Source organism: Aquila chrysaetos, chromosome 15 (assembly GCF_900496995.4).
Source record: "Aquila chrysaetos chrysaetos chromosome 15, bAquChr1.4, whole genome shotgun sequence".
Lineage (NCBI taxonomy): Eukaryota > Metazoa > Chordata > Aves > Accipitriformes > Accipitridae > Aquila > Aquila chrysaetos.
Window position 1 is genome coordinate 29,214,175 of NC_044018.1, and position 27,935 is coordinate 29,242,109.

General features: G+C 40.7%; 1 protein-coding gene across 5 annotated transcripts; it reads left to right on the plus strand.

Annotated features, from left to right (window-relative positions):
* The first annotated feature begins 69 nt into the window (after nt 1–69).
* On the plus strand, nt 70–27,792 carry LIMA1 (LIM domain and actin binding 1). 5 transcript variants are annotated; one of them, XM_030037200.2, is made up of 11 exons: nt 70–174; nt 3,819–3,954; nt 6,689–6,734; nt 8,778–9,236; nt 14,571–14,679; nt 16,102–16,262; nt 18,692–18,799; nt 21,133–21,190; nt 21,924–22,039; nt 25,011–25,144; nt 25,563–27,792. In XM_030037200.2, exons 2-11 carry the CDS (start codon nt 3,836–3,838, stop codon nt 26,563–26,565), a joined length of 2,313 nt encoding a protein of 770 aa, XP_029893060.1. In that variant the 5' UTR covers nt 70–174; nt 3,819–3,835; the 3' UTR covers nt 26,566–27,792. The 5 variants fall into 5 exon arrangements, with proteins under 5 accessions (XP_029893060.1, XP_029893062.1, XP_029893063.1 ...); XM_030037202.2 differs by having other exon boundaries at nt 16,114–16,262; XM_030037201.2 differs by having other exon boundaries at nt 74–174; nt 3,816–3,954.
* Nucleotides 27,793–27,935: the final 143 nt, after the last annotated feature.

Genomic DNA, 27,935 nt, shown 5'->3' on the forward strand with positions numbered 1-27,935 from the left:
GAGGATGCGCATGCGCCGGGGAAGACCCTCCGATGGGGGCGTGTCTCTAGGCGGCGGGGCGGGGCCGTGGGCGGGGCCGGCGGGGCTGCCCGCCGCCGCTGCCGGCGAGGAGGTGCAGTCGCTGCCTCAGCCGCGACAGGTGCGCGCGCGGGACCCGCCTCCCGACTGCCGCAGGTGCGTGAGGGGAAGGGGGGAGCAGGACCGCCGGGCCGGCGGAGGGCGCGCTCCTGTCAGCGGGGCCGGGGGGGGGGGGGGGCGGACCGGGGCCGCTGAGGGGCTGCCCGGAGCGGGACCGTCTCCGGGGGCTCCCGCCGGGCTCTGGGCCGCGGTAGTGCGGTGGTGGGGTATGCGGGGCTGCGCCGGTAGCTGAAGCCCGTTACCCGCCTCGGAGGGCAGGATCGGAGGCGGGTTCGAGCGCGTTCCTTCGGTCTTCCCCTCCCGAGCTCGGTGCCCGGTCGCCTCCGGTAGCGCCCGCGGGGGTCACCGGGGCTCTGTCGGCTGTCGCACGGGCTGGGCCGGCGGCGGGATCCGCGGGAGGGCAGTGACAGCGGTGCGTGGAGCGGGACCGCCGGTGCTCGGAGCTCGGTGGAGGTTGGCGTCAGGAAAAGGTGATCAGGGAGACGTAGCTTCGGAGGGGCGTGTGGGCAGTTACAGCCGTCCTGAGGTGAGGGCTGCGAGCCCACCTCTGCTCTCGCCTTCTTGCTGTCGGCGGTTTCGTGGCCGAGCTGCTCTTAGCTAATGAGTTGTTTCAGCAGATGTCCCGTTCTGCAGACGCTTGAACCACCTGTAATAAGTCAGCCAGTTCCGCTTTGGGGCAAGCGTTAATAAAAAAGTTTTTCTTTCAGGATCTCTTCAGGTATATGGATTTTTATTCTGCTGTTAAACTCTTGGTTGAAGTTATTGGAGGTAGATTTGGTGCATTACCGTGGCTAAATGACAGTCCTTCCCTTCTTTAACATCTTGCACAACTCCAGATTCCCTGTCCCCTCCTCCATCTCCTCTGGACTCTGTGCCGTCTTCAACCATAACCTGTCTCTATTGCAGCATGCAGAATGCTCATGATCTCGTTTAAATTTTAATACGTACGATAAAGGACTATTTCCTGAAATGACTTGGAATAAATTATTCAGAAGGAGCGGCAAAAAATACACAGAGATGCTTGGACATGATGAAACCATAAACGTATGGGAAAGTGCTAAGAATGTGGAATGGCATCAAAAATGTGAGAGCACAAGTTTCAGGGCATCTTAGAGTTCTGTTTTATGTCTTTTCTAGCGACTGAGATTCCAAATAGGCTTCTTAACTTTCCATTTGAATGTCCTAGCAGTAGATACCGCCTTCGTAAAGAGATTTTTGCCAAAACAGGCCTGATTGTCTTAATGTACCTGTGGCTTTAATGGAGAAAATGGTAGGGAAACTGAACAAAAACACAACAGGGGAGAAAATGCATCCACAAACAGCGATCACTACAAGCTGCAATGGAATGCTTGGCCATCAAAACCAGGTTTATTTTCTGAACAATTAAACTAGATTCTGTTTTCTCAGTGTTTTACTGAACCTGTCCTTCCGTGTAAGGTGTGTGTCAATGAGCAACCTGTTATCTGTGCCAAGGGAGGCTTCTAATGAATGCCCTGCTACTGTTCCCTGGGCAAAACTGACTCTGTTTTGTGAAAGGCAATTTAAACTGCAAAGTGGGGTTTCAGGTGATCTCCTTTTGGCTCAAGATTAATCATAAACCAAAGTTTAAGCTGCAGCATTACATGGCTGATTCAGAATTCTTCTTTAACATGGACTTATATTTTTCAGGAGTAAATTCCATCTGTAATCTCTGCATATGTATTCTGTGGCTTTATTAAATCTATATGCTAAATGTTTGCTACTGGGCATCAACACTAGGGACTACAAACTGTAATCACAAAAGTGCTTATTTATTTGCATGTGCAATAGGCTTTTTAAAAAGGGAGAAAATTGAGTGCTCCTCTTGTATTCTAATTAAATCCTTTTTCTTTATGGATGATAACTGGCGCAGTTGGCAAAGGTTGGTAACTATTTTAAGCCAGCCAAATGGAGAGCATCCTTCTCTTAGTCCAGTCTGGACAAAAGTTCACAGGTGAACAGAAGAGGGTAACAGGTGATGCAAAATGTTTTCAAGAAAGCATGAAACTTTCTTTCAGAAAGAAACTCTGAGTTTCTCTTGCCAGTTGGAAGGGGCGATGAATGCATGTCAGAGACTGCCTTAAGTGGGAGATGCGAGTCTGAATCTGCAGTAAGCTGCAACTGGAAATGTAACATTGATAAGTAGTTTCGGTGTGTTTCAACATCACAACAAAAATAGCATAACTTTTCTTGTTTGCCACGATAATTCAACCTATACGTCTAAAATCACCATCTAAATCACTATCTTGAAAAAACATGTCCCGGCATGGTGTGTCATTCTCTCCATTACATCAGGTGAATTAAGGAATGTTAGAGAAAGTCGCGTTCTTCCTGACTATATCCACCAAGACAGCAACGTGTTCATCTGCTGCCTGTTTTATCTCTGTGCAGCAGCAGGGTGCAGCACTAGAGAGGTTCCTCTGCTTCCAGCACCAGCTGGGCACTTCACAGACCCAGAGCTCCCCTTTCAGCACTGGAAATTGCTGAGACTCACAACTCATGCAGTCGCTGAGACTCTGCTTGCTGCAGCTGAATTCTTCTGGACTGAGGCGTTACAGAATCCCGAGTCTTTGTCATTTTTGAGCAGTTGCATTATATCCTACGAGGATTTCAGAAACGTGGCCTTTCCTATGTTTGCTTGACTGCTTATATCAAGTTGTCTTAAAGTGCTTCCATTTACAGTGTGACTAGGGGTCAAGCAGACCTGTACCCAGACTTCTAGAGTTCTGTGACCTAATGGTGCAAATCAGTTAAAGAAATTGATGGAAAATACGAGAAAGAGATCAGCCTGCCTGATGTTAGCATTGTAGGATCAGTTAGTGCACTTGCTACAGGCATTGTGTGACATGAGACCGGGGATAAAAGAAAAGAGGAAAAAAGGAAAGGCGTTGCCCTACAAGCTTTATTTTTGTCTTATCAGAGAACTCTTTAAATTAATCTCCCCTCCTTTCCTCCTCCACAAAAGAAAACTAAGTATGTAAAAAAAAATATCTGATAGTCTTGTCGGCTTCTGTGGTGAAAAGCTGTACGAAATCTCTTCCCGTTTACAGCAGGACAGGGTAGTTAAAACTATTCCTTTAAGTAACTGATAGCTATTGCAACACGAGGTTTACAGCTGTCTCCATGAACAGGAGACTTGTTTCATTTCACAGGGGAAACGGCTGCTGCGTTAAGAATGAACACCACAAGAGTGAATGAAAAATGTTTGCATAGGAATTACATCCTCTTAGGTTTCATAACTCAAGCTTCTTACATAAATGCCAGCACATTTGGTTTAGAAACCAGAACAAGAGAGGGCATCTTAGGGCTTCCTGGAGCCCGTGTGTGTGTATAGGAAATAGAGAGTTTCACATTAGCATCCTCTTCAATCACAGCTTGCTTCTTACTCCTGGCTTACGGCTTATCTCTCACCCCTTTCATTGCGGCTAGTGTTTTTATCAAGGGCACCATCTCAATGGCATCTGCGGAGGAAATTATAATTTTAATCTGATGCCTTTTTTTTTTTTGAGTCAGTTGATGTACAAGGTCCTGAATGATCAGGACTTAGTGGCACTAGTAGGCTGGGAACACCTGAATGGTGACTTAGTATCGAATCACTTTGTGAAACTACTTTTCTGCTCACATAATTCATATTGCTGACACTGTACTTTCTTCCTGAGCAGGTATTTGTGGTGATAAGATGGAGCCTTCCCCGTTTAATAGAAGACAATGGAATTCACAGTCTTTGAAAATCACTGCAAAAGAGCTTTCTCTAGTCAACAAGAATAAGTCATCTGCTCTTGTGGAGAGGTTCTCCAAGTAAGTACTGTGAGGCTGCTGAATGCAGGCTGCGTGTGTAGGTTGACAGCTGGTACCTTGAACAATGACTGCTTCACTGACCATTGCTTGCTTCTTAAAAATAATATAGATCTGTAGGCATTTAAGTTTCTGGTTTAATATGTGCTGGGGAAAAGTTTTTTCCAGTTGCTGACATATTGTTTCAGCAATCAGAATTATAATATCTTTTTTCTGCTGTCAGAGAATAAAGTAGAATGTTTTCTGTCAAACTACAAATTGCAATTTGTTTTTGAGGGCAGAGTATTGGAATGTAGGCGGTTATTGCCATTAGGGTTTTACTTCATCAGAAACGGTCTTTAGCTGCCTAAGCATGAACTACATAGGTTTCTCTGCTCACATGGCATTTCCTGCCTGGTACTATAGAAAAAGTAGCAGTAATTCATTATCAGTTAATTGGAGACCAGTTAGAAATGGTAGTGCTATCAACGGGTAGTGATAGATGTAACCCTCTAGTCAGAGTTCCATCAGAGAATTTCACAGTAGCTATGTTCTTCACAGATGTCCCCTGTCTTACAAAACTTGTGTAGAAAAGGGATATTACCCTTCACTTTTTTCTGAGAGATGGATGATGGGTAACAGTCAAATCATAAAGTAATATTTTATACACTGAGAAAGCTAAGTGATGGTAGCCTCTACATGTTTTCTGGAAAAGCTTTTATTTCCTTAAGGAATTATGTAGACTACAGCTTGGATTTTCAATGGAATTTGGGCAACCAAGTCTCCTAGGTTATTGCATTAATAGCATAGCAAGGTTTTGGAGTATTTAAATCTTGAGTGTGGGAGAGACTTTATGGAGTCTATAGGGGAAGGATAATTGCAATCTGGACTTTACACAAACATAGCTCTTTAAGTTACTGTTTAAGTACTCTGTCCTAGGGAGAAGCTGCTTGCTTTGACCACTCTTGTTAAGGTAATTTATTCACTCATTGAAGCTTGATTACAGAACCTGGTCGTCTTGCTAAATGTTGATAATCCTTTGAAAAGGGCTTACTGGAAGTAATCCAAACTGCTGTTCCTTAATCAAGTAGGGTCCCTCTGCATAAGCAGTGTCAGTTCCTTGGAAAAACAGAGTCCTACTTACTGGCTTTGCCAACACTGACACTCACAGTGAGGAGCATAATTTTTCTAAAGTGCTGTTACCTAAATATTTGTATGTGAAAACATTTTTTTCATTCCATATAGTGTTTAGATTATCAGTTTTGTCACGTCAGAGACATGCAAATTGCAACAGCAGAGACTTCCACAGTGCCCTGTGGCAGGCTAACTTACAGAGTGAGTGGTCTCTGGGACTCTTCAATCCTTGTTTGTTTTCCAGTGTGGTACTTGACTTTCATCCCCCTGTCTCTCTTTGTTGCTTCTTCCAATATTGATCTCTCTTCCTCCATAAACTTACTTTCTTAGCATGTCTTGTCCAAATTTTGGAACCTTTATAGTACAGAGACATAGGTTAATATGTTTGCATTGATTAAAGAGGGCCAGCTACACTCCTTTAGCAGCTTTCGGTCTGTAGAGTAGAAATAAGTAAGGGTGCCATTTGTCTACTCTCTAGACATTTGTCTACTCTCTAGAGAAGCGAGGAGAAATCTACATAGGAGCACGTTATTCACAGCAGGGAAAAAAATCAATTGTTATAAAGAAAAAATGAGTAATAAAGCAGGTATCTGCATGTAAGAATTTTTCTTAGAAGGAACTGAGCTGGTGATATACATTAGTTATTGGTTTGATATGAGCAATTATTTAAAGTCTGAAGCTGATGACTATTATAATACCAGTTTCTCATTTACTGCCTATAACATATTCACAGTTGTATCAAAAGTAGAATTCCACGAATAAGAAAGATAGAAACATTTGCCCAAGCAGACATTGGGTGACATTTCTTCTCTTTGAAAAGCAGAGCTCTACTTATAAATTGCAAAATTTGTCACAGCTGACTAATTTGTGCATTTCAAAAGCAAAGTGCAATCACCTTGCACAGTATACTAATCAGTGTGGTCTGTGTGCTCCTAGCTGTGGATGTGCTTATGCCCAGTGGAGTGGTGTGCAGATTGCTGGGAGTTTTCTATAGCTTCTTAAAGGACTTTGATTCATGATCCAGGGTGGCTTATCTTCAGAGGGCTGTGATTACTGTTTCCACTGCTGGGGTGGTTCAGCTGCTCATGAAGCAACTGCTGAATTGGTGCAGTTTACCACCCAGCATAGTAAAATAAACTGGCACTTATGTAGATTTTCTGCGTATGCCAAGCTGTAATTTGTTACGGTTCAGCAGCTGCTGTATAAATAGCTGAGTTATTCCTGCAAGGGGGCACAGCAGACAGCTGGGTGGCGGAAACAATACAGCTATTCCAAGGTAAACTGTCTATATTTGAGAATCAGAGTGCTTAGGTAATGAAAAATATTAATGTATGTTGTTTTTATAAACTGAATTACTTAAAATGAAAAATATTAATGTATGTTGTTTTTATAAACTGAATTACTTAAAATGTGTCCATCGCTTTGCATTGTTCTCATACTATTTGCTACTATTTTTCCAGACTCTGTTTTTATTTCATAGGTCTGGGAAGTGCACAGAATCCTTGGGAAGTGCACAGAATGCTTGGTGGGGAAAAAAAAAAAATCTCAGTTGTCTTCAAGAGCATTCAGTATTCTGGTTAAAAACTGTTTGTGGTTTTTTTTTTCTCTTTCCTCTATCTCAAAGGTATCAGAAAGCAGCTGAAGAAGCCACTGCTGAGAAAAAAAGAAGTGTAAGTATTTGTTTCCTAGGCAATAAGCAACAGCCCACAATCAGAACAGATCACCTACATGTAATGTTTCTGTGACAGTTGATTTTTGGAGTATCAAAGTTGCTGCCATGTGTCCTACAGAGAACTTGGTTTAGGCATAGTGTTTGCTTTTGACTCATTCCTCCTACCCTTTCCCAGTGTGAATGAAAGGAAAGAAAATGAAGTTCCTTGCCCAAAGCTATATATTGAATCACCAATTCGCTCCTAAGCGAAAGGCAAAATGAGTTAACCACAACACATGAATATCCACCTCTTTGTTCTTAGCTGTAGGCAGTTGTGTGGTACGTCTTCCATTCTTGACTAAATTTAAAAGTCTTCTTAAAAGAAGCTGCCAGTGTCTCTGAAATGTAATGTGTATGTCTTTGATAGCTGTAGAATCCATTAAGGGGGATCTTCTCTGAAGTGGTTTACAGGGTTCAAAATGCCCCTGGAGGAGGAGGGAGAGCCATCCTTTTTGGCTCTGTTACAGCCTCACATTCCCTCCTGTAAACTACATTGCACTTACTGGTCTGGGGTCAGGGGACCTTGGTTGAAATACCAGGCACTAAGATTGTAGGTCTTTGTATAAGAAGATCCTCAGTTTAATTTTTATTTAAAAAGACTGGCAATGTTTTCAGGATATATAGGTAAGTCTTTGTTAGACCATGCTGCCTTGATCTCTTTAATGCTTGGGGAGTCATTCTTTTTCTGTTTGGGATATAGGTGTGATAAAATAAACATTCTAAAAATTACTTTCCAGTCTTAAATTTTCTTATTGCTTGTATGATCAGGGAACAGGCAAGTCCCAAGCAAGAATGACTTGTGTTGTGAAGTATGCCGGGACTCCACAGGCTTTACATCCAGAGGTGTTCCTGTGGAAACCTGCTGCGCAGTTTTGAGTACTTCTGTTACATTACAGTATTTGCCTTATAACTTTAATACTTTCTTTTAAACAGAGTCAGCAAGCAAGCTCATATTTTCTGAAGTCTAGGTGGATTCAGTGTTCAAAATGTGACCAGAAGAGTAATAGGGCGAGAGACTTAAATCCTAATATAGCTGCTAATCCTGTTTAATTCCTGTAAGCCTTGCAGACCTGTTCCACTTGCAATGAGTTTGAAACGTAGTGGTCTCCATAAGGGAGAGAGAGCAAAAATGCAGTGGTGGCAGGTATTAGATTTGAATGAATTAAACATGGACTGCTCTGTTACTCTGGGGAGAGGTAACTACTTGTAAGCAAAACTAGTCTGAGAAGCACTTGAATGTGAGGGGTACTACTGCTCCATGTATTACCATCTAACTCACAGTGGTAAGGCAGTGCCTGTGACTTGTGTGCATGCATCCTGCCGAAAGCTTTCAAAGTGTTGAGTGAAAGAGAAGAAAAATTCCAGCAAATGATCTGGTATTTATAAATGGGAGCAAAAAGACATTTGTTGTCAGTGCTTAGCTTGAGCCTTATGCTGCATGGTATAAAATACTGAAGACAGATCTCTTGTAACTAAAAGGCTACTGTTAACTGATAGTAGAAATACATAACTCCAAAAAAGTAGTGGTTTCTGAAAGCTAATCTGTAGTTTTTTGGAAGGCCTACTAATTGTTGTCTCCTGAACCAGCTGGAAGACATTGCAACATTTGGCACATAACCCATCCCTCATATGGCTGCTTTTGCTATTGTTTGCTTGTTCTAGGACTAGAGACCCTTGTTGTGTGGATTTTGGTCCCCTTTCCTTCATGTGTGGATTCAAGCCTTTTGTGTGTCATTTAACTCATTAGAGCTTGACTCCCTTTTTCCTTATAAGGCCATCCTGTTTGCTCACTTCCTGCTTTAGCTCCTGACTTTTCTCCCCCCTCCTTCCTTTCCTATCCTGGATGCTTTCTCCATGTGGCACAGTTGTAACTATTCACAGCTGTCTGAAAAAGCAGGGAGCTGAGAGCAGTACTGAGCCTTTAACTTCCTTTCGCATAGAAAGGAAGTGCTTTAATGCTTCATCAGGCATATAACTGGAATTAACTTCTTGTTCTTTGTAGAACACAGAAAATCTTCCCCCCCATTTTAAAAGGGGGAATCTGAGTGTATTAAAGAAGAAGTGGGAGAATCCAGTGCTGGGAACGGAGTCTCGGAAGGAAACGCTACGAAGCAGCTGTGCTGAGGTTAGGCACAAGGTCGCAAGCCCCGGGCTTGGAGTCGGGAGCAGCCCTGCTTCTTCCCCAGACGCGGAGCAAACCCCGGGGGCTGGTGCTACATCTGACGCCCAGGCCCCTCCGGGCACCCCTGGCCAGCTGCAGTGTCCTGGTGGTGACAGCAGAAAGTTCAAAAGCCACTCACTAGAGAGTGGTAAAATGGAAAACTGTCTGAGAGAGTCCAGAGAAGCGGAAAAGCCTGAAGCCGGCGAAAACACGGACTCTTCGGGGAAGATCGAGAAATACAGCGTTCCACTGAACAAACTCAAAATGATGTTTGAAAAGGGTGAAGCGGCTCAGACCAAGGTAAGGATCTGTCCCTTCAAATCTTAAGAGAAACTAAAACTCTGCTGCCTCCTGGGCATCAGGAAAAGTCCCTGGAGGGAGTGGCTCTGAACTATTGACTCTGCAAATAATTGTATTCATTGTTGTAGTTGAAACATAACGTAGCTGGTGTTAATAACTTATTTGAGCTATACAAGTATGTGCAGAGTGCTTGGAGTTGTGGCTGTTTGTGATTGCTCGGAAAAGTAAAATGAATTTGCTGGTGAAAGGGGTACAACTTAAGAGAGAAAAATAAGTATGGAATTTATTAAGACTTTTTTTAAAAGCGAGTTGGGATTGTTTATATTTTGTTGTTAGATTGAGTTATGCAAACATGAATTGTGTAAAAATATATATATGTGTATGTTTATATATAAAAGAAAAAGTAACTGAAGTGAGCTGAACAATCTCAGGCAATTGCAATTGAGATGGAAGTACTGCCAGAGTTAAGAGGGGTTTTTTATATACGTATCAGTATGTGAGTCACACATATGCAGAGAGAGAGAGAGAGATATGTACTGTGAAATACTCCCATCTTTTCCTTGGTGTTCTCTCATCTTTGTATCTTAACAAATGTTTCTTATCGAAAAAGAATCCTCACGGGGGAAAAAAATAAGCAGAGATAGCCAGACAAGCTCCTGCCTTCACTAGTTTTGACTTGCAAATGCACAGGGCTTGCATTTTTCCTACAACTGCTCATGAAATCTGATCCTGCATGTGGACTGCAGACTGTGTGTCCCGGGGGAGAATTGCTTAACTAGAAAATGAGTTGCATATGCTAGTGACTTGCAACATAGTCCTGAGGCCTTGATGCTGGTGGATTTTCCAGTTTTCTCATAGTTTCCTATACTTCTGGCTTTGTTTTACTGCGGGTGGTTTTCTTGCAGTATTGAGTAAAACAAACAAATTTTGTACAAAAGGTGTTTAAATATGTAACAATTAAGGGCTTTAGAGGAGCACCTCTGTGTTAAAATCAGTTTGGGGTCTGTATATAGTAATTTCACAGCTTAGATTTTTGTAGTCTTTGTCATTATGTAAGAGCTGCCCATACTATCACGTCCATTGAAAGAGCGGGCTGTGGAGGGTGATCTCCCGATAGCACTTCTCTGAACTCTTGCTGTAGGATTAATCAGTCAGGATTCCACAGGAAAGTACCGTTTTGCAGATGGGCTTCAAGTAACTTTATCTTAGCCTGGGGAATAAGTTGTTTCGGAGCTGACTGAATCTGGAACTGGTATTTCTGTCAAGCTTAGTAATTCAAATATTGTTGAGAACCGACTGAACACAGTAAATACCAAACAGTAGGTATGAAACTATTCAGGTTAAGTTCAAATTATGTTCCTATTCCAAGTTCATCTGGTTACTTTATATTTTAGAAGGGAAAAGGCACAAAATGCTCTAAAGTTTAAGTGTATGGGGGGGAGGGGGTGTCTTTGTAGTTAGAAAGCACTATTGTAAGATTTCTGATTCTGGGAATTTATCTGAGGACTGGAGGATGATGTCATGCAGTCACGTACAATGAAGATAGTTAGGCGCTATGGGGACACAGATCTTTTTCACTTAAGGTAGGAAGTAACTACAGCAGGGGTATAAGTTTGGCTAACTGCAAGCTCTGTGATTGCCCCTTCCATTTATGCTTTTCCTGAACTCTGACCATTGATAAACCCCTGGTTTAAGTGCAAGCAAGGCTTCATAGAATCATTCAGATTGGAAAAGACCCTTAAGATCATCGAGTTCAACTGTAAATTCAGCAACATGGCTGTAACTTCATAGCAGTAAAGATAAAATGACTTGCCTGGTTGCTGGGCAAGTCGGTGGCAAGAATCCAGATTAGAGCCTGGATTTTCTGACTCAATCACCCACTCTAAACAAACCTATTCTCATTTCCAGGGTTAAGCAAAACCTCCTAGTTTATTCATTTACCCATTCTGCCTTCTGCAATTTAGATACAAGACAGATCTTTTTTATTGCATCTTTGTGGAAAAAAATGCTCTAAGCATGTTAGAGGCAGGCATGTCGGTCTAGACTGGTTCAGCATTAAGCAAAGACTGAGCATCATGTCTCTTATCAATTCCAAAGAATTCTTCCTGTAAGTGATAGCGAAAGCATACATAAGGAAGATCAGAAGAAAAGAAAGAGTAAGCAGATCTGCAATACTTAAAAAGTTGTCTCCAAGTTGGCTTGTGTTTTTTCTTTAAGGCAAAAACTTACGGTCTTGTGTAGCTAACCTCATGTGCAGGGTCACATTTGACACAGTTAGTATATAATGAAATAGGTGTAACTTTTATTTGGTCTTTTGCCTGACGACTCTTTGTGCCCCAGGCAAAATGCTGTTAACTCTGTATGTGGTACCTCTGCACTCACCTCTTTTGTCTTCGAACCAGACATGAGGCTTTCCAGACGTGAGGAATATTTTATCTCATTTTGCAAGTAGCAGCAGCTGTGGCATGGGAATTGTGGCCCAGCCAGGACTGTAAAGGGAACTGAGTGGTATATGCATAAGGTTGGGAGTCAGGGATTCATTCATGCGAAAGCTGTTAACCTTCCATGAGCTGTAATCGCCCTAATTACTTGTGGTTGGTCAGTCTATTGATTGTAATGGGGAAAGTCCCTCATCTTCCCTTCATTAAACTCTTTTTCCCCATTACTCTGCTTTTTTCCCCACAATATGAAACTGTTGATATAAAACCTACACAACATTGATTTTATATTTGTAGGTTTTAGTACTAAGACGTGTACAGAAATATCTCTGAACTCTAGCTAAAGGTTTTGTATTTTGGTGGTTTGGATTTTTACGGTCAAGACCTAGGCTAATTGTGTTATACAACTTATCTACAGAAAAGTTGTGAAGAACTGAAATTTTGAAATTCCAGCTGAAATTGTAATACCTGTAGATAGCTGAGGTGGCAAAGAGGACAGGAGGAGAGGAGCTGGCAGGACTGTGGAGGTGATTCCGTTGACGGAGTACTTGGTCTGTTTAGTTGGTCATGAGGTGGCTGCCTCTGATAATTGAACTTTTCCTGCTGCAGTGGATTCCACAGTAAGGTGGTACAATGGGGGAAAGCTCTTTGCTCTTAAGTCAGAACTTGCCAGCCTTCATGAAGGTCCTACAGAGTCAAGCAGAAAAGTCTGTTTCTGATGAATATTGAATCCTTTGCTGCTGGTAAAAATATGGAGATTTTTGGTTGCTTGGAAGAAAACTTTTGATTTTGTGCATGCATCTAGATGAGGTGCTGGACCCTGATCCAGAATTCCTGTTGGTGAGCGCTGACTGAACGCTTGTCATAATTGTTTGACAACACACTGCCCCTTGGCCAACACGAGGTTTAATTTGTTTAATAATTAAATTAACTGATAATTGAGAATTCTTTGTCTTCTCAGCATGAGGGCAGTTCAGCATGATGTTACTGGAGAAAGACTACAGTTAAAATAAATGGAATTGAGATTCTGAAACAAAGGAGAATGAGAAAAGGCAATCTTGATTTCTAACTGTCTTTTTCTCCTCAAAAGTGCTGATGGTTTCTTTCAGTGAGGCTGGAATCCCAGATGCTGGATCTAAATTACTTGAATTAAGACCTTTGTTCCCTACTAGTGAAAATTTCCTTATGCACTCTGCTGCCAGGCAAACTTCCCATGTGTCTATACTGCAAACTTGTTTTTTCATTTGTAGCTTTGTCACTCCTGCTGTGTGCAAGAAAATGTATGTGGCGCCATATTATTCCCCCCCCCCCCCCCCAAAAAAAAAACCACCAACAACAAAAAAACCCACCCCAGGACAGTGATAAAATAGTCAGGGGTTTCAAATGGGCTAATAAGCATGTTTTCTCTTCTGTGTCCTCAGAGGATCTTGGCTTCAAGTGTATTCTCTCTGTAATGAACTTCTTTGCATACTAGTCAAAAGTTAGACCCTTTTGAGCGACAAGTTTCTGAATTGTAAGACCTTCAGACTTGTGGGCTCCAGGTGACATTAAAGCGGACACAGGCTGAATAAGAATCATCTAAGGATAGTTTGCACAGAATGAGGAATCTGCAAGTCCTTACAAGTGTGCAGACACTCCCAAACTGAACCTATCAACACACTCAATGGAAGGAAAAGACTTGTCATAGCTAAGCTTTTTTCCAGTAAGAAAAGTTACCAAAGTCTTAAACCACAGAAATAGAAGATATTTCCCATGCTAATGGAAAAAGAGGTTTTCCAGCTGCATTTTCCTTTCCTGGTAAAGTTGCTGTTTTGTATGCCAAAGCAGCCTGATTTTTCACAGTGATTATCTTGCAGTGCAGTTCTGTTAAAATAAAACTTTGGAATTTCCTTCAGTTTGGTGACCAGCAAATAAGAAACTTGTTGGAAGTTGGGGGGGGGGGGGGGATGTGTGGTTGAAGCATGTTGCCAAACCTGCCTTTTTCCCTACATTAGCCTCAATCTTAATTTCCAACTGGCTCTGTGATTTAACTCTTCCTAGGGAGGGAACAAAGGTCTATCGCCTTCTAGTATTTCATAGGTTGACTTTCAGCTGTGAAAACATCCTACCTTGATGAAGTCAAATTAAACTGCACTTCCATGAGCATTTATCAAAGCTGCTGAAATTTCTTTTCACAATTTCTTTTACTAAGTATTAGATTTTGGGGAGTTGTTCTCAACAAATGAGTATCAAATCTGATTGAGCCAGTCAGAGCATCTGTGTGGTAGTGCTACAAAACACACTGTCCAGCACTGCAGCCTTGCAGATAGTGATTATCCTGGATATCTGAGAATATTTATCTCTAGCACTCTCCTGCTTAAGCCTTATCAGACCTAATTAGGGAATTATTTGGTACCAAGTGCATGAGCTATCCAAATCAAAACAAGTAACTTTAGATAACTTCTATTACAATAGTATTCATTCTTCTTTCTGTTGCTGAAAATCAATGCAAATTTTTGATAGCTTTCTTCTTTCATCCTTTTTCTGATTTTAAATCTTCATAAAATGACCTTAAACATTAGCTTCAAAAGAAATTGTTTGAAATGCAAAAATCTAGACCGAAGTTTTGTATTTGGTGGTAAATGCCTAAAAATCTGATCTTTCTGGTTCTCTGACTTTTCAGCAAAGATAAGTAGTCAAAGGGCATCTACTGACCTCTTCAAGAAAGTGTTTTCCAGGTGACAGAGGGTCAGGTATTCTGTGATCAAACTTTATATTGGTTAAATAAGATGTCACCTGCTAGACTTGTTTATTCCAGTAAAGCAGATTTGCTAGTGACACCTGTGCATCTTAAAGGATTATACGCAACAATCTTTGTTTGTCTAGGCAGCTGATAGGTGGGTCTTGTCTCTAACAGGTCCCTAGAGACCAGAGGAAGACAGCAGTCGGTAGAAGGATTTCTGAAAACAGCCTCTCTTCGGAGGACTTTGATGTTGGCCAAGGAGAGAAGAGCCATAGTATATCAGGTCAGTAAACCTCATGGTTTGTGTTTTGTTTTGGTTTGGTTTTTTTAGTTTATAAAATAAAACTACTTTATACAATACAATGGAAATAACTTTTGCCTTTCAGAAATGGAACGAAGTGCAGCCATCTTCCATCTGTAAAGTCCATGCGAGCATCGCATTTAATGAATTAAGTCTTGCTATGAATTTTAAACCATTATACTCTTAAGCATGGGAAGTCAAGGCATAGGAGATAACTAGCAAGTTAAGGAATGGAACCCATTTTTTTTCCTGTGTCTTAATCCTAGGACAATGCTAGAACTACTTTCAGTAGTCAAACTAATTTAGAAAGTAGCGAACAGACAGACAAGACAATATGCCTCCTTCCTTCTTGCTTTAATTCTCATCCCTCCTACCTTGTCCAGACATGGGTAACTACAGCTAGCCTCATGACTTGAGCAAAATTATGTATTTTTCATGTTTGGAGACTCTTTTCTAACAAAGCATTTACAATCTTTTGTGTTTTCAGCCCATGGCTAATATTGTATCTCACTACTTAGGATGCACATTATGTCCTTATTTGAGCAATACTGGAGAGAATGGCAAGAGATACTTACATGTGTTTATTGTCCCCAAGAGGGGCCTTAATGATTCATACAACTTTTTAGTCATTCAAGGCAACTAGCTAGGGAAAGGTCAGGTTTTTTTATCATTCTTTATTGAACAATTAAGCTATTACTGAAGACCTAAAAGTAAGTTAGATAGCAGAGCAGTCACAGGAGCTGGCTTTTTAAGCCTGTTTGGCTAACATCTGAAAGCAAAAATGAAAGATGGATGGCAAGTAATGGAGCATAGTTCTGAGAGTCAGGAGATCTGCACCTATGTAAAGACTTAAGCTCCCAAATGTTTCTTTCCTCTTGAGGTAAAAACAGATGCTTCAAATGATCCTGCAAGACTAAACTGAATTATTTCATAACATGTTTGTTCTTGAGATCTCATGTGTAACATGTCATGCAATAAATTACTTTCATGGAGAAGGTGGAAGTGGCAGGTGAGACTTCTTTCCTTGCTTCCCATATTTTCCCCAAAAGACTTTGACAACTGTTCCACTACAGGAATGATGTATATTTCCATTTAGCCACTGTAGCAGCTGCTTTCATTTGACAGTAACAGCAAAACAATCTTCAATGTTAAAACTGTTTGCTCTCATTACTTCCAAGACCACTGGCTGGATGCTGCATCTGGTGAATACGTACTTCTGAAACTATCTGGATCAATTATGAGACTTGGAGCATAAACCTTTGACTGAAGCATTTCTGTGCTCTTCAGATCTGGAATTTCTGTGGTCTTGGGAGTGGTGAAGGGATGGGATTTGTAAATCTTTCTGTAGATAGGTCTGCTGGTGTTCCTGAATGTTACCCTTTATTCATGTACTTTTTTTTGCAGGGCATCTTGTAGATACTAGTCCAGCATTCAGCCCAGATAAGGCAGAGACCAAGAAAAGCCTGGAAATGCCTCGCTTAACAGAAACGTCAATAAAGGATAGGCTGGCGAAGTATCAGGCAGCTGTGTCCAAGCAGGGCAGTTCCACAGGCCTCATTACCATGGTAAGTCTGTTCTTTGGCGTATGTAGAAGCGAATTTTTGTCCCAACCTGAGACTGGAAAGAAGATCTTAGAGAAACCAGGCTTTTTGAAGATAATGCCATCTTCTTTTGAAAATAACTTTGTGCCCATAGGAATAATTTCTAATGAAGAGTTGCCTCTACATACTGCAGGAATAAATAAGTATTTGCATCTCCCTCGAATAATCTTGAAAGTTTTCCAAGGAATTAATTGATGGCACCCTAACTGAGGTCCTTCTGAAACATAGCTGACATTCTTTCTCCTTCTGCATGTCTGTAGCTCTCTGCATGCTTGTTGCTGGTTTTTTTTTTTTTTGGGGGGGGGGGGGGTGTTGGTGGGTTTTTGTTCATTTTTTTTTTTAAAAACAAAACTCAGTTCTGTATTGTACATTAGCTATAAGCTAGGGGAAACTGAGGCACAGTAAGATGGAGTGACTTTCAATGTCATACAGTGCATAGAACCTGGATCTCTTGACCTGCAGCTTTGGGATCTCCAATCAGTTTTCCTCCCTTCTGCTTTTGACCTCCCTTCAAGACTTCTCTCCCATTATTTGAATCCAATTAGACTCTTGCAGTGAATGAACCTGTGCCAATTTTGCAGATATGTGATGAGGAAATGAGCAATTAATGAATCATGGTAAAGTATTGCAGCTGAAGAGACTGGAAGAATCTAAGCTTTTGTTAAAAAGTGCTTAAGTACATTTGGTGGAACTGTCTGATACTTTTGCTCAATGATGGGAACTTTTATTGCTTAAGTATGACTTTTATTAACCAGAGTAATAAATTTTAAGAGGCTAGGCCTTTTTAAGTTAGGAAACTTGCACTGGAAATAAAAGCCAAAAATGATGGCTCTAAGCTTTGTGGAAGAGTGCATGCTTCCTGGGTATCTTTGTAGAGAGACAAAAGTCTCTACCCTGCTGAAATGATTTCTGAATTTCATATGATGTGTGGGTCTAATTCTCCAACCCTTGGGAGGAAAGTTGAGTAAACTTCACTGCATGAATGGAAAGTAATTGCAGCCAGTGCAACAAACCTGATTAACTGCTAATTGCTGATTCCTGCATCCTGTTTCTTGCCTGGATTCAGTTTGCTAGATTGCCTTTTCCAGTTTGTGGCTCAGAGCAGTAGCTGATGCACTAAATTATGTCCTAATGGCAAGAGATTTACCATAGATGTCTCTTGTGACTCTCGTTTGTAAATCCCCAAAGCTATCAGTTTGAATGTCAGTCCGGCCTGATGCTCTTAGGATGTCCCATTTGGCAGAATCTCTTTTGATTTTGGCCTGGCACATCGACAAGGGCAGCACATAAGATGAAGCAAACAACGGTTTCTGAGGCCAATGTTTGCAGTACTTCTGTGTTCCAGTAGCAGCCATAACTCTTGGATATTCTCCTTCCCTGCTGACAAAGCAACTAGGGCTCTTTTGATATGGTAGTGTGGTATTTGTACTTCCTGTCTCTTAAAATGTGTCACATCTGTGCTACAAAGGAAAGCTAGAATCTCTCTTGGGAACAACTATTTTGAGGGCATTGTGGTGTAATTAGGCCGGGATTAAAACTGATAGACACTTTTACAGTTGGTTACAGTAAGGGTGAGAAGCAATCATTTCTATGCATTGCAAGCGATACAGGAAGGAGAGGGAGAGGTGATGGACAGCATATTTAGAGATCTGTACAATAAAATTCTAACATTTAATTACGTACCTATTAGACGTGGTTGGTTTTGTGCAGACTTGTTTACAAAATCCGGTAAGATGCTGGTGCTGGCATTTGGCTGTTTCTCTTTCACATTACAGAGAAGATGCCTTGTGAAAGGCACGAGTCTTTCTCCAATTATCTTGTATCCTGTGGCAATGAAAGAAACACGAGGTCTCACTGGATTTTATTGTTTTTTAAGTCTGAAAGATTCTTCTGTGAAAATCTTAAGTCAGTTTGTCAAGAACAAAAATCTTGGTAAATAACAGAATTAGGTTTTTGATTAGTATTGAAGCAAGGGTAGGATTTGCTTTTATGTTGAATTGTGTTTTTCAGTTACACAGTGCTTTAGATAGTGCTTGTCTTAAAATACTTGCAATTTCAGATGAAAAGTTAACGTTTCTGGAAAAGGAAGATGTGGATTGAGCAGGGGAAATGCGAGTTGATTTTAAACAGGAACCTGAAAGTAGAGAAAAGGGGTTGTTTAGAAAAATGTTGGCATTACCTCCATAGAGTATAGTAAAAATTCTACAGCCCCATCTTTTTTTCTTCATTAGAATGTATCACTTACCAAGTTTGTATAGATTTTCATGCCCCTTCCTTTAATTATCACTGTATATACTAGGAAAACAGTTTAAAAAAGATTTTAAGAAAAATAGAAAGCAAGTACTTTCCTAGGGGAAAAGAACCTGTCAACTTTCAAGTGCTTTATTCTATAGAATGAGATTCAAGCCAGTGAAAGTGAACTCAAGAATTACAAATCTGAGCAGAAGGAGAATATGCCACCAAGTCTTGAGGACTCCATTTCCTATCAGGATGGGGAGAAGGTAAGATGTTCATGCTGGTGAAGATCAAGGACTTCACTTTAAGTGGAACTAGTTGTAGAAGCACAGCTGATATACTTGTTCCACATGCCATCTAGAAATTGAATATGAGCAGCTGATACAGATTATTTACATGCTGCAGAATTCCTGAAATTTTTTTTATTATTTTTTTTAGACTGTATCTGAATTGTAAGCTAGCAAGTCTCTGTGGAAGACTTTTAAGGAGTTGTAGAGAATATCTAGAGACAAATTTCAAGTTTTCTTGGAGACTTCCCCTGTCTTCTCAGTAATGACATGCCTGTAGTGTGGCAGAATCCTTCAGTACCATACTTACATATTTTCTGATGACTTCAGTAGCTGACTAGGGCTGAAAACTCTGATGGTTTTGTGGGAGTTTTTTGTTCTGGTTTCCGCCCCCCCCCCCCCCCCCCCACTCTGCCATTAATTTCTGATGACTATGATGAAGGCACCTAAACTTTTTTGTGTCATGTTCCCTAACTGTAAAAAGATGATTCACAGATAGGTATTTGTTTTGTCTGTGGGTTTTTGTTTGGTTTTTTAATAAAATAAAAAAGAAACTACACCAGGAAAAAAAACCATGAGGAGCTTTGTGTGACACAAGTAAAAGGAGTTTGTCACTGTTTCTTCTGCATTTAGTGGCTAAATTTTGATTAAGGTAACTAAGAATGCCGGTTTGGGTTTGTTCCTGGTTTTGAGCTTCAGCTGTAAATAGAGACTAAATTACTCTGTGAATTAGAGATAATAAAGCACACTCAAGCATTTGTATACTAAACTGGCGACAGCAGACGGGATAAAAGTAACTGAATAATAATTGGGGTACTGTGTATTCCAGCCATTCTGAACACGTGGCAGCCTAATGCCAGGAGGGCTTTTAGAGCTTTCCAGCCTTCCTTGGGCAAGGGGCCAAATTGTTGCTTTCAGCTGTTCCTCACTGACAGCTGAGCAGCTTCATGTTCAACTGATCGAGGCTGCTTTTTGCTAAAAGGTGAGTTAATTAAAAGAACACCTGTTAAATCAGAATACATCCCTGTTGTTGAATGGAAGATTTGAATAAAATTTCTTGTATTCAGCTGTAGTTGTGAAGTTACTTCTTGAGGTGTCCAGGTGCAATAAAGAACCTGAATAAAACATTGTTTGGGAGCCAGGATTGTCCTTTTGAAATGACATGATGAACTTTGGAAATAAGCCTAATTAAAACTACTAGTAGTGAATGTCAGAAATGGGAGTCCTCTGGCAAAAAGGAAACAAAAGAAACTTGCTAACCTTCTCTGTCATTTTTCACACTGAATCCATGAAAGATTTAGTAGCCAGACATGTGTGAGACTTTAACAGCCACAGAACATGCTGATGCACTTCCCAGTATACTAGTGTTACAGTTACTTTTTTCAGTAGACCAGAGTATGTTAATTTTTGTAACTTGCTTCCTCATTACCTCTTTAATTTGCAAACTTCAGTTGCTTGCAATGGACCTTTCAATCATTAAAGTGAATTAGTGATGATTTGCATTTAATCTTGTTACAGTACTTTAGTTTCTCAGTGTAGCTACTTAAAAGTATTTGATTTAATAGTAATAGTGCCAAGTTTAATGAAGAAATATACATCAAGAGCTTCATCTGCAACATATTTAGTGTCTGAAACTGGTTTATATCCAACTCTTCTTAGAAGTTTTTTATATGAGTCTGTTTCTGAAGGAGGATGAACAGGATAGGTGCAGGCATGTTTGTCCCAACCTGGGAACAGCCAACTTCTAGTTCTACAAAAGCTTTTTTTTAAAATTCCGCTCTTCTTTTTCTCTTTTTCTTTTTTTTTTTTTTTTTTCCCCCTAAAGCACTGTCTCTGCTGAATGTTTAAATGTCACAGATTTGTCAAATGTTGGAGGGAGCCATGAGATTTCCAGTAAATGTGTAGTGTTTGGTGTCAAGGGATTTCTAAGTAAGAAAACTTCGGAGGTACATCAACAAAATCCACAAGGATTTCTGAAGACTAATAGATAAAGGTGTACAAGCTGCAGGTGTTTGGGAAAACAAAAATACAATGTTTGTGTGTGTGAATACTATGACAGATGATCTGAATATTGCAAGAGCTGTAGAATGATGAGGATACCTACCTTGTAGCAAGGACTAACATCCTTGGCAGTCAGCTGGACCCTGCCTTGTGCCTTACAAAACAAAAAGTAGCTTCACATGCACCTCAGTGTGGCCAGTCTCTTCCTATTTAAGTGCTTACAGTGTCAAACTGCCTGTTGTGTTACTCAGGCCATGATTATTCAGACTTCAGAAGGTCAAAGGGGCTCATTGTCTAATGTTCTCTTGCAGGTTTCTGTAGGTGAGAACAGTTTGTCTTTCCACTCTGGTCTTCTAGAGGATGGCAATGGTAAGCACTTGTTCTTCTGCCTCAACAAGAGTAAAGCATATGGCTGAGGAAGAGCACTAACTCTGCCCAGTTGTGTGTAGGATGCTTAAGATCAGTCCTGTCAAATGATGAACTTGACCCAATAAAAACCTGTCTTGTATTAAAAATCTGACCTGTGCCTAACTCAAAATTTATAAGAATTTCTTTGAGGTTTACAAGTTCATTTGCAATTGTAATTCTAAGACATCTGTAACTTGTTTGCTCTGATTGAAGACATTTAAGTGTAGCTTCCTCACCATTTGCGCTTAAAGTAATAGCTGTGGCAACTACTACATCAGTCAGTAGGCTGAAGTACTTATTAATGCAGGAAAATTACCCAGTGTCTTTGGTGTTGTCCAGAGATAGACGAGTTCCTATTCAGTAAAGTACGTAAGCACATTCTCACACTGCCTTAGCTTTACACCTAAATTCAAGCCCACATGTGAGCACTTTGCAGAAATGAAGAACAGTTCCTGCAAGTTAGATGTTGGATCCCTGTACAGTTTCCTTTACATATCAACTTAACTTTCCTGGTAAATCAGAAGAGTAGAATGATCATGTTTAAATATCTAGATCTAAAGGTTTAATAGCAGATGTTCAAGAAAAAATATGTTGGCCCTTAGCTGGTAGGATTGCTGTTGGGTCTTATGAGCATAAGCTTTCCATGGTTTTAAAGTCATTGTAATTGCCTTTTCTTCCTCCTTTGCTCCCTTAGTTGGACAAAACTCAGAGAGCGAGACAGAAGTTCAGAAACCTGTCAGCACAAAGCAGCAAAACTTTGGTTCTAAACCAGCTGGCCAGACAGATGCATCTCTGCCAAAAGCAGTGAAGGTAAAGCAGCTATTTAGTCTCAAACATTGGCAACGGTTAAAACCAATTTCTCTATCTAATACTGAAAAGTCTTAATGCAACTGATGTGGTCACAAAGGATCTGGCAGTAACTGTATCAATATCTGATCTGTCTTCATCAGACTGTGTTTCATGACAGAATGGAAAAGCATCTCAAAACTGTCAGTTTTTCTTCAAAGAGTAAGTTTGAGTTGCTTGCTGGGAGTTGCCCTGCTGCTGTTAAAACAGCATGCCCCTGCAATGGAGGCAGTCTGTTTCTGTTCAGTGTGGGAAAAAGGGTTTGAGCAGGGGATCCTATCAGGGCTTGTCTATGCCTCTTGTAAAGTCAGTGCTCCTAGAGATTGGCACTGAGGTCCTGATACTGATCCTGAGAACCTTTAGTAGGCTGGGACTTGGCTTTCCACCCTCCTCTCTCAGCTGTTCCCAAGGTAACTGCAGTTGGTAGCAACTTTATAGTAAGGGCACTGTGGTGACTGACTCCACAAAGATTGAGTTTGGCATTCTGAGTAATAAGTCTTTAATGTTACATTTTCTTTAGCAGGAGCTATAAAGCATAAAGCAGATGGAGAACTTCTTGGGTAGGAATGTATTTGCTAATCTTATTAGACACACAAACGGCAGTGCTGAACATTTTGATCACACGGTACTTTCTTGTCACGTGTGCTGTCTGGAGTTAGGATGCCTGTTCCCTGGGCTGCCACAGACTTCCTGGCTCACTCCTGAGGAAACAACTGTGCTTTTGTTGTTTTCCCCATCTTTCAGAGGAACAGCACTGACCTCATGAAGACCAGTAAGATGTGGCTTCCTAGTGTTCTGGAGTATAAATGCCAGTATGTGAAATTAGAGCTGCCTATAACATTGTTGTAATCTCAGTCTGTCACAGCATACAAGATACACACAACCTGTGTGTCTTGGTCCTCTACTATCTCTTTGTATTATTAGAACCATTTTAGTCCTCTGCCTTGTTACTGCTTTAGATTCTGCACTGCCAGGATAGAAACCCAGATGCCGTTTATTCATGTAAGGTTCCTATTTGTCTCTTCCAGCTTCTGTCTCCTGTTCTTGGTTCCTAACCTCTACTCCTGCCTTCTGCTTCCTTCCTAATGTGAGCTCAACTCTCAGCTTTCTCTCAAGTTTTTTTTATATTTATCGGGCCTCACCTTCCTCCTGTAGCTCCTATTTGTAGTATGCCTGGAAAGGAATGTCTTTCTCTTCACACCCCAAAACGCCTCTCCATCAGACATAGGGCTCATTGTTATACAAGTAAGTTCCTCTTCTTAGGTGGGGATGTGCATTGCAGAAGCATATGCCAGCACCGTCATGTCATCTTGCAAAACTAAGCTTTCAGGGAGAATTACTTTCTGATGGGCAAGCAAATTGTTGCTGCCTTGCTCCCTGTGGCAAGCATGGATAATTACATTTTTGTCTGCATCGGTAAACTCTCATTTTTTGAGATTTCATTTAGTGACTCAAAATTCAGAATTCATACGCAGTTTTGGCAGCACCTAGAAATTGTGCATTTTTTTCCAAAAGGAACTCTGAACTTGTGTTGGTCAAGCTGCCATCGTAACTGGAACTTTAATCTACTATAACTTCAAGCAATGCCTTAAAAAAAAAAAAAATTAAATACCTATTAAACTGGAATTAAATTGGCAGCAGACTTTATGGTTGTGACAAACTGACTTCAGCTGGCTCTGTCTTCAGCAATCTGTCCCTCACATAACTGTAACTTTCATTGCCTAACCATTGTTTCTAGTCTGTTATAAATAAATTGCTGTAATTATGTCTTCCTGTGGCCTTCCTGTTTTTTCTTTAGCCATCATATTTTTCCTTAAAGCTTTTTAGTAAGTTTGTAGCAGGTAATTCTTTGTCAAAGAGAAGCTACAATATCAATGTGTCTATGCAGACCCATGGTAAGGAGCCTGGGCATTCTTTTACCCTGCTGCTAAAGTAGTTGTAATCAACATGCAGCCTGAGACTGCCAATTTCTCAACTGTAAGTTATTTAATTTTTCCTTTAAAGTGTCGTCCCTATTGGCCAACCTTAATAGATTTTCCAAGAAGTGAATGGCATCAAGTGACCTTTTTTCATGGACAATGTACTTGCTTCCTTGATGCTGTCAGAAAACAAAATCTGAAACCATTGCTGTACAGCACAACAGTGACACTTGACTCCTTAGTGTTTAAGTTTACCCTTGCACTAAACTCTCAGGAAATTCTCTTATTGAGCACATAAACAATTTTAGATGTTTAACCTCAAAGCCCTGCTCACTTTGTCTTGAGCAAGTTTGAGGGCTTCGTGTCCTGAAACCTGAGTATAGTTTCTTTGCAATAGAACTGGAATTGCTTACAAATGAAGTCAGAAGTGTTTCCTCCTGCCTGCATCTGTGCTGAGACTATTTCCTCCTCTTTGAGGAGAGCATTTAGCAAAAGTGGATCGTTTCAAACTGTTGAGCAGCCTGTTCCACTCCTTTCCCCTCCCACGCTGTACCTTTCATTTTGTGGTTATTTCAGTTCTTTTTCTGCACTATTTTTTTTATTTTGTAAAGTTAATCTACCTGAATGTTTCTTCATCATTTTCCTATCAAGAAAAATTGAGGTTGCAGAAATAGATGAGACAGCTTTTGGGGAACTGACTCAGTCAAAGTTATAACTGAGTTCTAGTATTTTCATTGTTCTTTCTCAACCATTGCTCAACTTGTGATGCTTCAGCTGTGGAATTCACTAGGGCAAAATCTTGGCTCACCATCAAGCCACAGCAATCCTGTGGGCCTGCCATAGCCTCTTCCTCACTCATTGCCCACCAGAACCCGCTGTACCATAATGAGCATTGAGTTGCAGAAAGTGAATTGCTGCAATTTTCTGAGAAATCTGGAAGCCATGCATGAACCCAAGCCAAGTCCCCTAGCAGTTGATTCATTTTCCAGTTAACAAGCTTTCTCTTCTTCCCATAGAAATTTCAGTTGCCAATGAAGGAAACCTGTGTTGGGTGTCAGAAGACTGTGTACCCAATGGAAAGGCTCTTTGCCAACCAGCAGGTGTTTCACATCAGCTGTTTCCGCTGTTCCTATTGCAACAGTAAACTCAGGTAAACACACTGCTCCATTCGGCTGCTGTCTAGGAAGTGTAGCTTTCCTCTTCAGCAGCTGAGTAAGGTACTGTTCAAGCTTAGCTGAGCTGAAGGCAATCATAATCCAGTGAATTGGAAAGGAGTGTAGGAGTGGTAATACAGTCCTAGTTCTGCCAGTGGCTTTTGCACTTAATGCAGTCTGTTTTTAAACTCTTAATGTAATTTTATGTGGGGAAAAATATATGTCCAACTTTGTAAAGAGCTCCTGACGTTTGCAAAGAGGGACGTACAAACTCGTGAAAGCTGTAAGCTTGTCTTTTCCAAACATGTTGGAAGGCTGAAATTGAATCTCTTCAGTAACATAACTAAAATATACATCCGTCTCAGTGGCTGAGACACAGAATGCTAACATTTGACTTCATATCTTCCTGAACAGTCTTGGGACATATGCATCTCTGCGTGGGAATATTTACTGCAAGCCTCACTTCAATCAGCTCTTCAAATCTAAAGGCAATTATGATGAAGGCTTTGGACACAAACAGCATAAGGAGTTATGGGCAGGCAAAACTGAATGTGAAGAATCCCTGGAGAAAACTGTCCATGGTGTAAATGCAACAGAAAGTCCACAAAGCCCAGGAGTAGAGGATGCCCCAATTGCAAAAGTAGGAGTTCTGGCAGCAAGTATGGAAGCAAAAGCTTCCGCTTTGCCTGAAAGAGAAGAGAGACCAGCAGAAACAAAAAAGCTCAGGATTGCCTGGCCGCCTCCATCTGACCAAAGTATTCAAGGAAGTGCCTTAGATGAGGGCATCAAAGTATTCAAACCCAAATGGCCCCCGGAAGAAGAAATTTCCAAGCCAGATGTGCTGGAGGATGTAGATCTGGATCTCAAAAAGTTAAGAAGATCTTCCTCACTGAAGGAAAGAAGTCGTCCCTTTACAGTCGCAGCCTCGTTTAGAACAATATCTGTTAAAGGCCATAAAACAGAGAATTCTTCTTCTCCTTCTAAGGCAGAGAGAGAGATGTTGAAAAGAAGTGAGGAACTGGAGAGAGAGGTTGTGGTAGACAAAAAGCAAAAGGAAAAGAAGGTTGAGAATAGGAACATCAAGAGTGCTGAAGAGAAAAATGTAGCAGAAGAACGGGAATTGTCTGGTATCAAAACAGTAGAGCATAACTTTGTAGAAAATGGCCAGGTGAATGCAGAGACAGATGAGGAAGAACACACTATGGAAGAGCAGGAAATCCCAAATGAAGAATTTCTTGAACCAAATTCTCCTAAACATTCCAGCTTAGCCAATGTTGTGACTGCTAAGGAATCATCTCCTAACCAGAATCGCAAATCCCAAGATGTTGGTTTCTGGGAGGGTGAAGATATGGAAGATCTATCCGTGGAAGAACAGATCAAAAGGAATCGTTACTATGAAGAAGATGATGAAGAATAAATTGGCCTTTTACTAGAAAACTTGCTGCAAGGTGCTGGGCCTTTTTAAATCGGTGTTTTTAGCTTTAACAAACAGCTGTCCTCCATGAAAGCAATGCTATACTGCACATCAACACTAAGGGAATCCTATGTACAAATTATCTCAACTAGAAAAATACTCTGGAAGCCTGCGAAGAGTGTATTTAGGTGCATGGAAACAAGTATCTGGCTGTGGGTTAGCTTCAACAGGTAATCTCTGTCCACAGCACGAGAACAGAGCTGTTCTGTACTCCCACTGTCTTATCCTTTTTGAGCTTCAGTAGGTATTTCACTAACAATTTACGGCATTTCACTGTACTCACAATGGTGGCGTGAAACAGGCTTTCTGTAATACACTACTTTTACCACTACAAATGCTACTGCAGTGCTTAGGGACCAATTTCAAAGGGACTTTCTGGCCTTCTTTAAAAATGGTAACTTAATGCACTTTAATACATGTAAAGGGCACAACTGGGATTTTTTTTAATAGTAAAAACATTTATGTGCTTAGTATCCAACAACTAAAGCATCTTAAATTGAGTGCAATGTGATTTTCTTTCTCAAAACTGCCTATGATCAATTGAAGACTCCCTACTCTCTTTATTTTTCTCTGCGCAACTGGAACGGTGTGCCCATTGCTGGAACATATGTATTTTAGTGCTTCTCTAGAAGCTGTGCTGACAGATCTCTTTGAGGACAAGTGAACACTTTTGCAGTAGCCTGCAGGGCATTACTTTTGCATTCCATATGCATTTGAAGTGGGGTTTTGGGTTTGGTTTTTTTTGGTTGGTTGCTTTTTTTTTTTAACTTGGAGTTCATTATCATTCATTTTAAACTGCAGATGATATTTTTAAGGCCTTTTGACAACTTTGAAAACCTACTTGTATCAAGCTGCCATAAATCTTCTCATTATGGCTGTGAAATTATGCTGCATTGCAAAAATCTCTGGAATAAAACCATCTGAACAGTGAAAATTTCTGATTCCTAGCATTGAAGCTTCGTACATTTTTAAACTTGACTTCATTTATTTTACAAACAATGAAATCTTGAACGGGGGAAGGAGGATGCCCTTTTTTATATTAGCTTTTATTTGTACTGTATTCTCATGAGAATTAGCTCTTAACTATACTTGAGGTGTAAAATATTCTGCTTTCTTAACAGTCCTGCTAACTACAAAACCTTCAATAAAGTTCGGTCATTTACATTAAAATTTAAGTCTGAAGACTGGATTCGTACTCATTTCAGAAAGAGGTGGTATTTTAAAAACACCATGGGAGAAGATGGGTGAAATACCGGTGTTCTTACTGGAAGCTGGAGACCAGCCAGTGATTTTTCTGGTGCCACTAGGTGACA

Coding starts and splice junctions, on each gene's coding strand:
- LIMA1 (XM_030037200.2), top strand. CDS start 3,836: ATGGAGCCTTCCCCGTTTAATAGAAGACAATGGAATTCACAGTCTTTG. Junction 9,237..14,570: donor GTGAAGCGGCTCAGACCAAG/GTAAGGATCTGT, acceptor TGTCTCTAACAG/GTCCCTAGAGACCAGAGGAA. Junction 21,191..21,923: donor TCTTCTAGAGGATGGCAATG/GTAAGCACTTGT, acceptor TTGCTCCCTTAG/TTGGACAAAACTCAGAGAGC.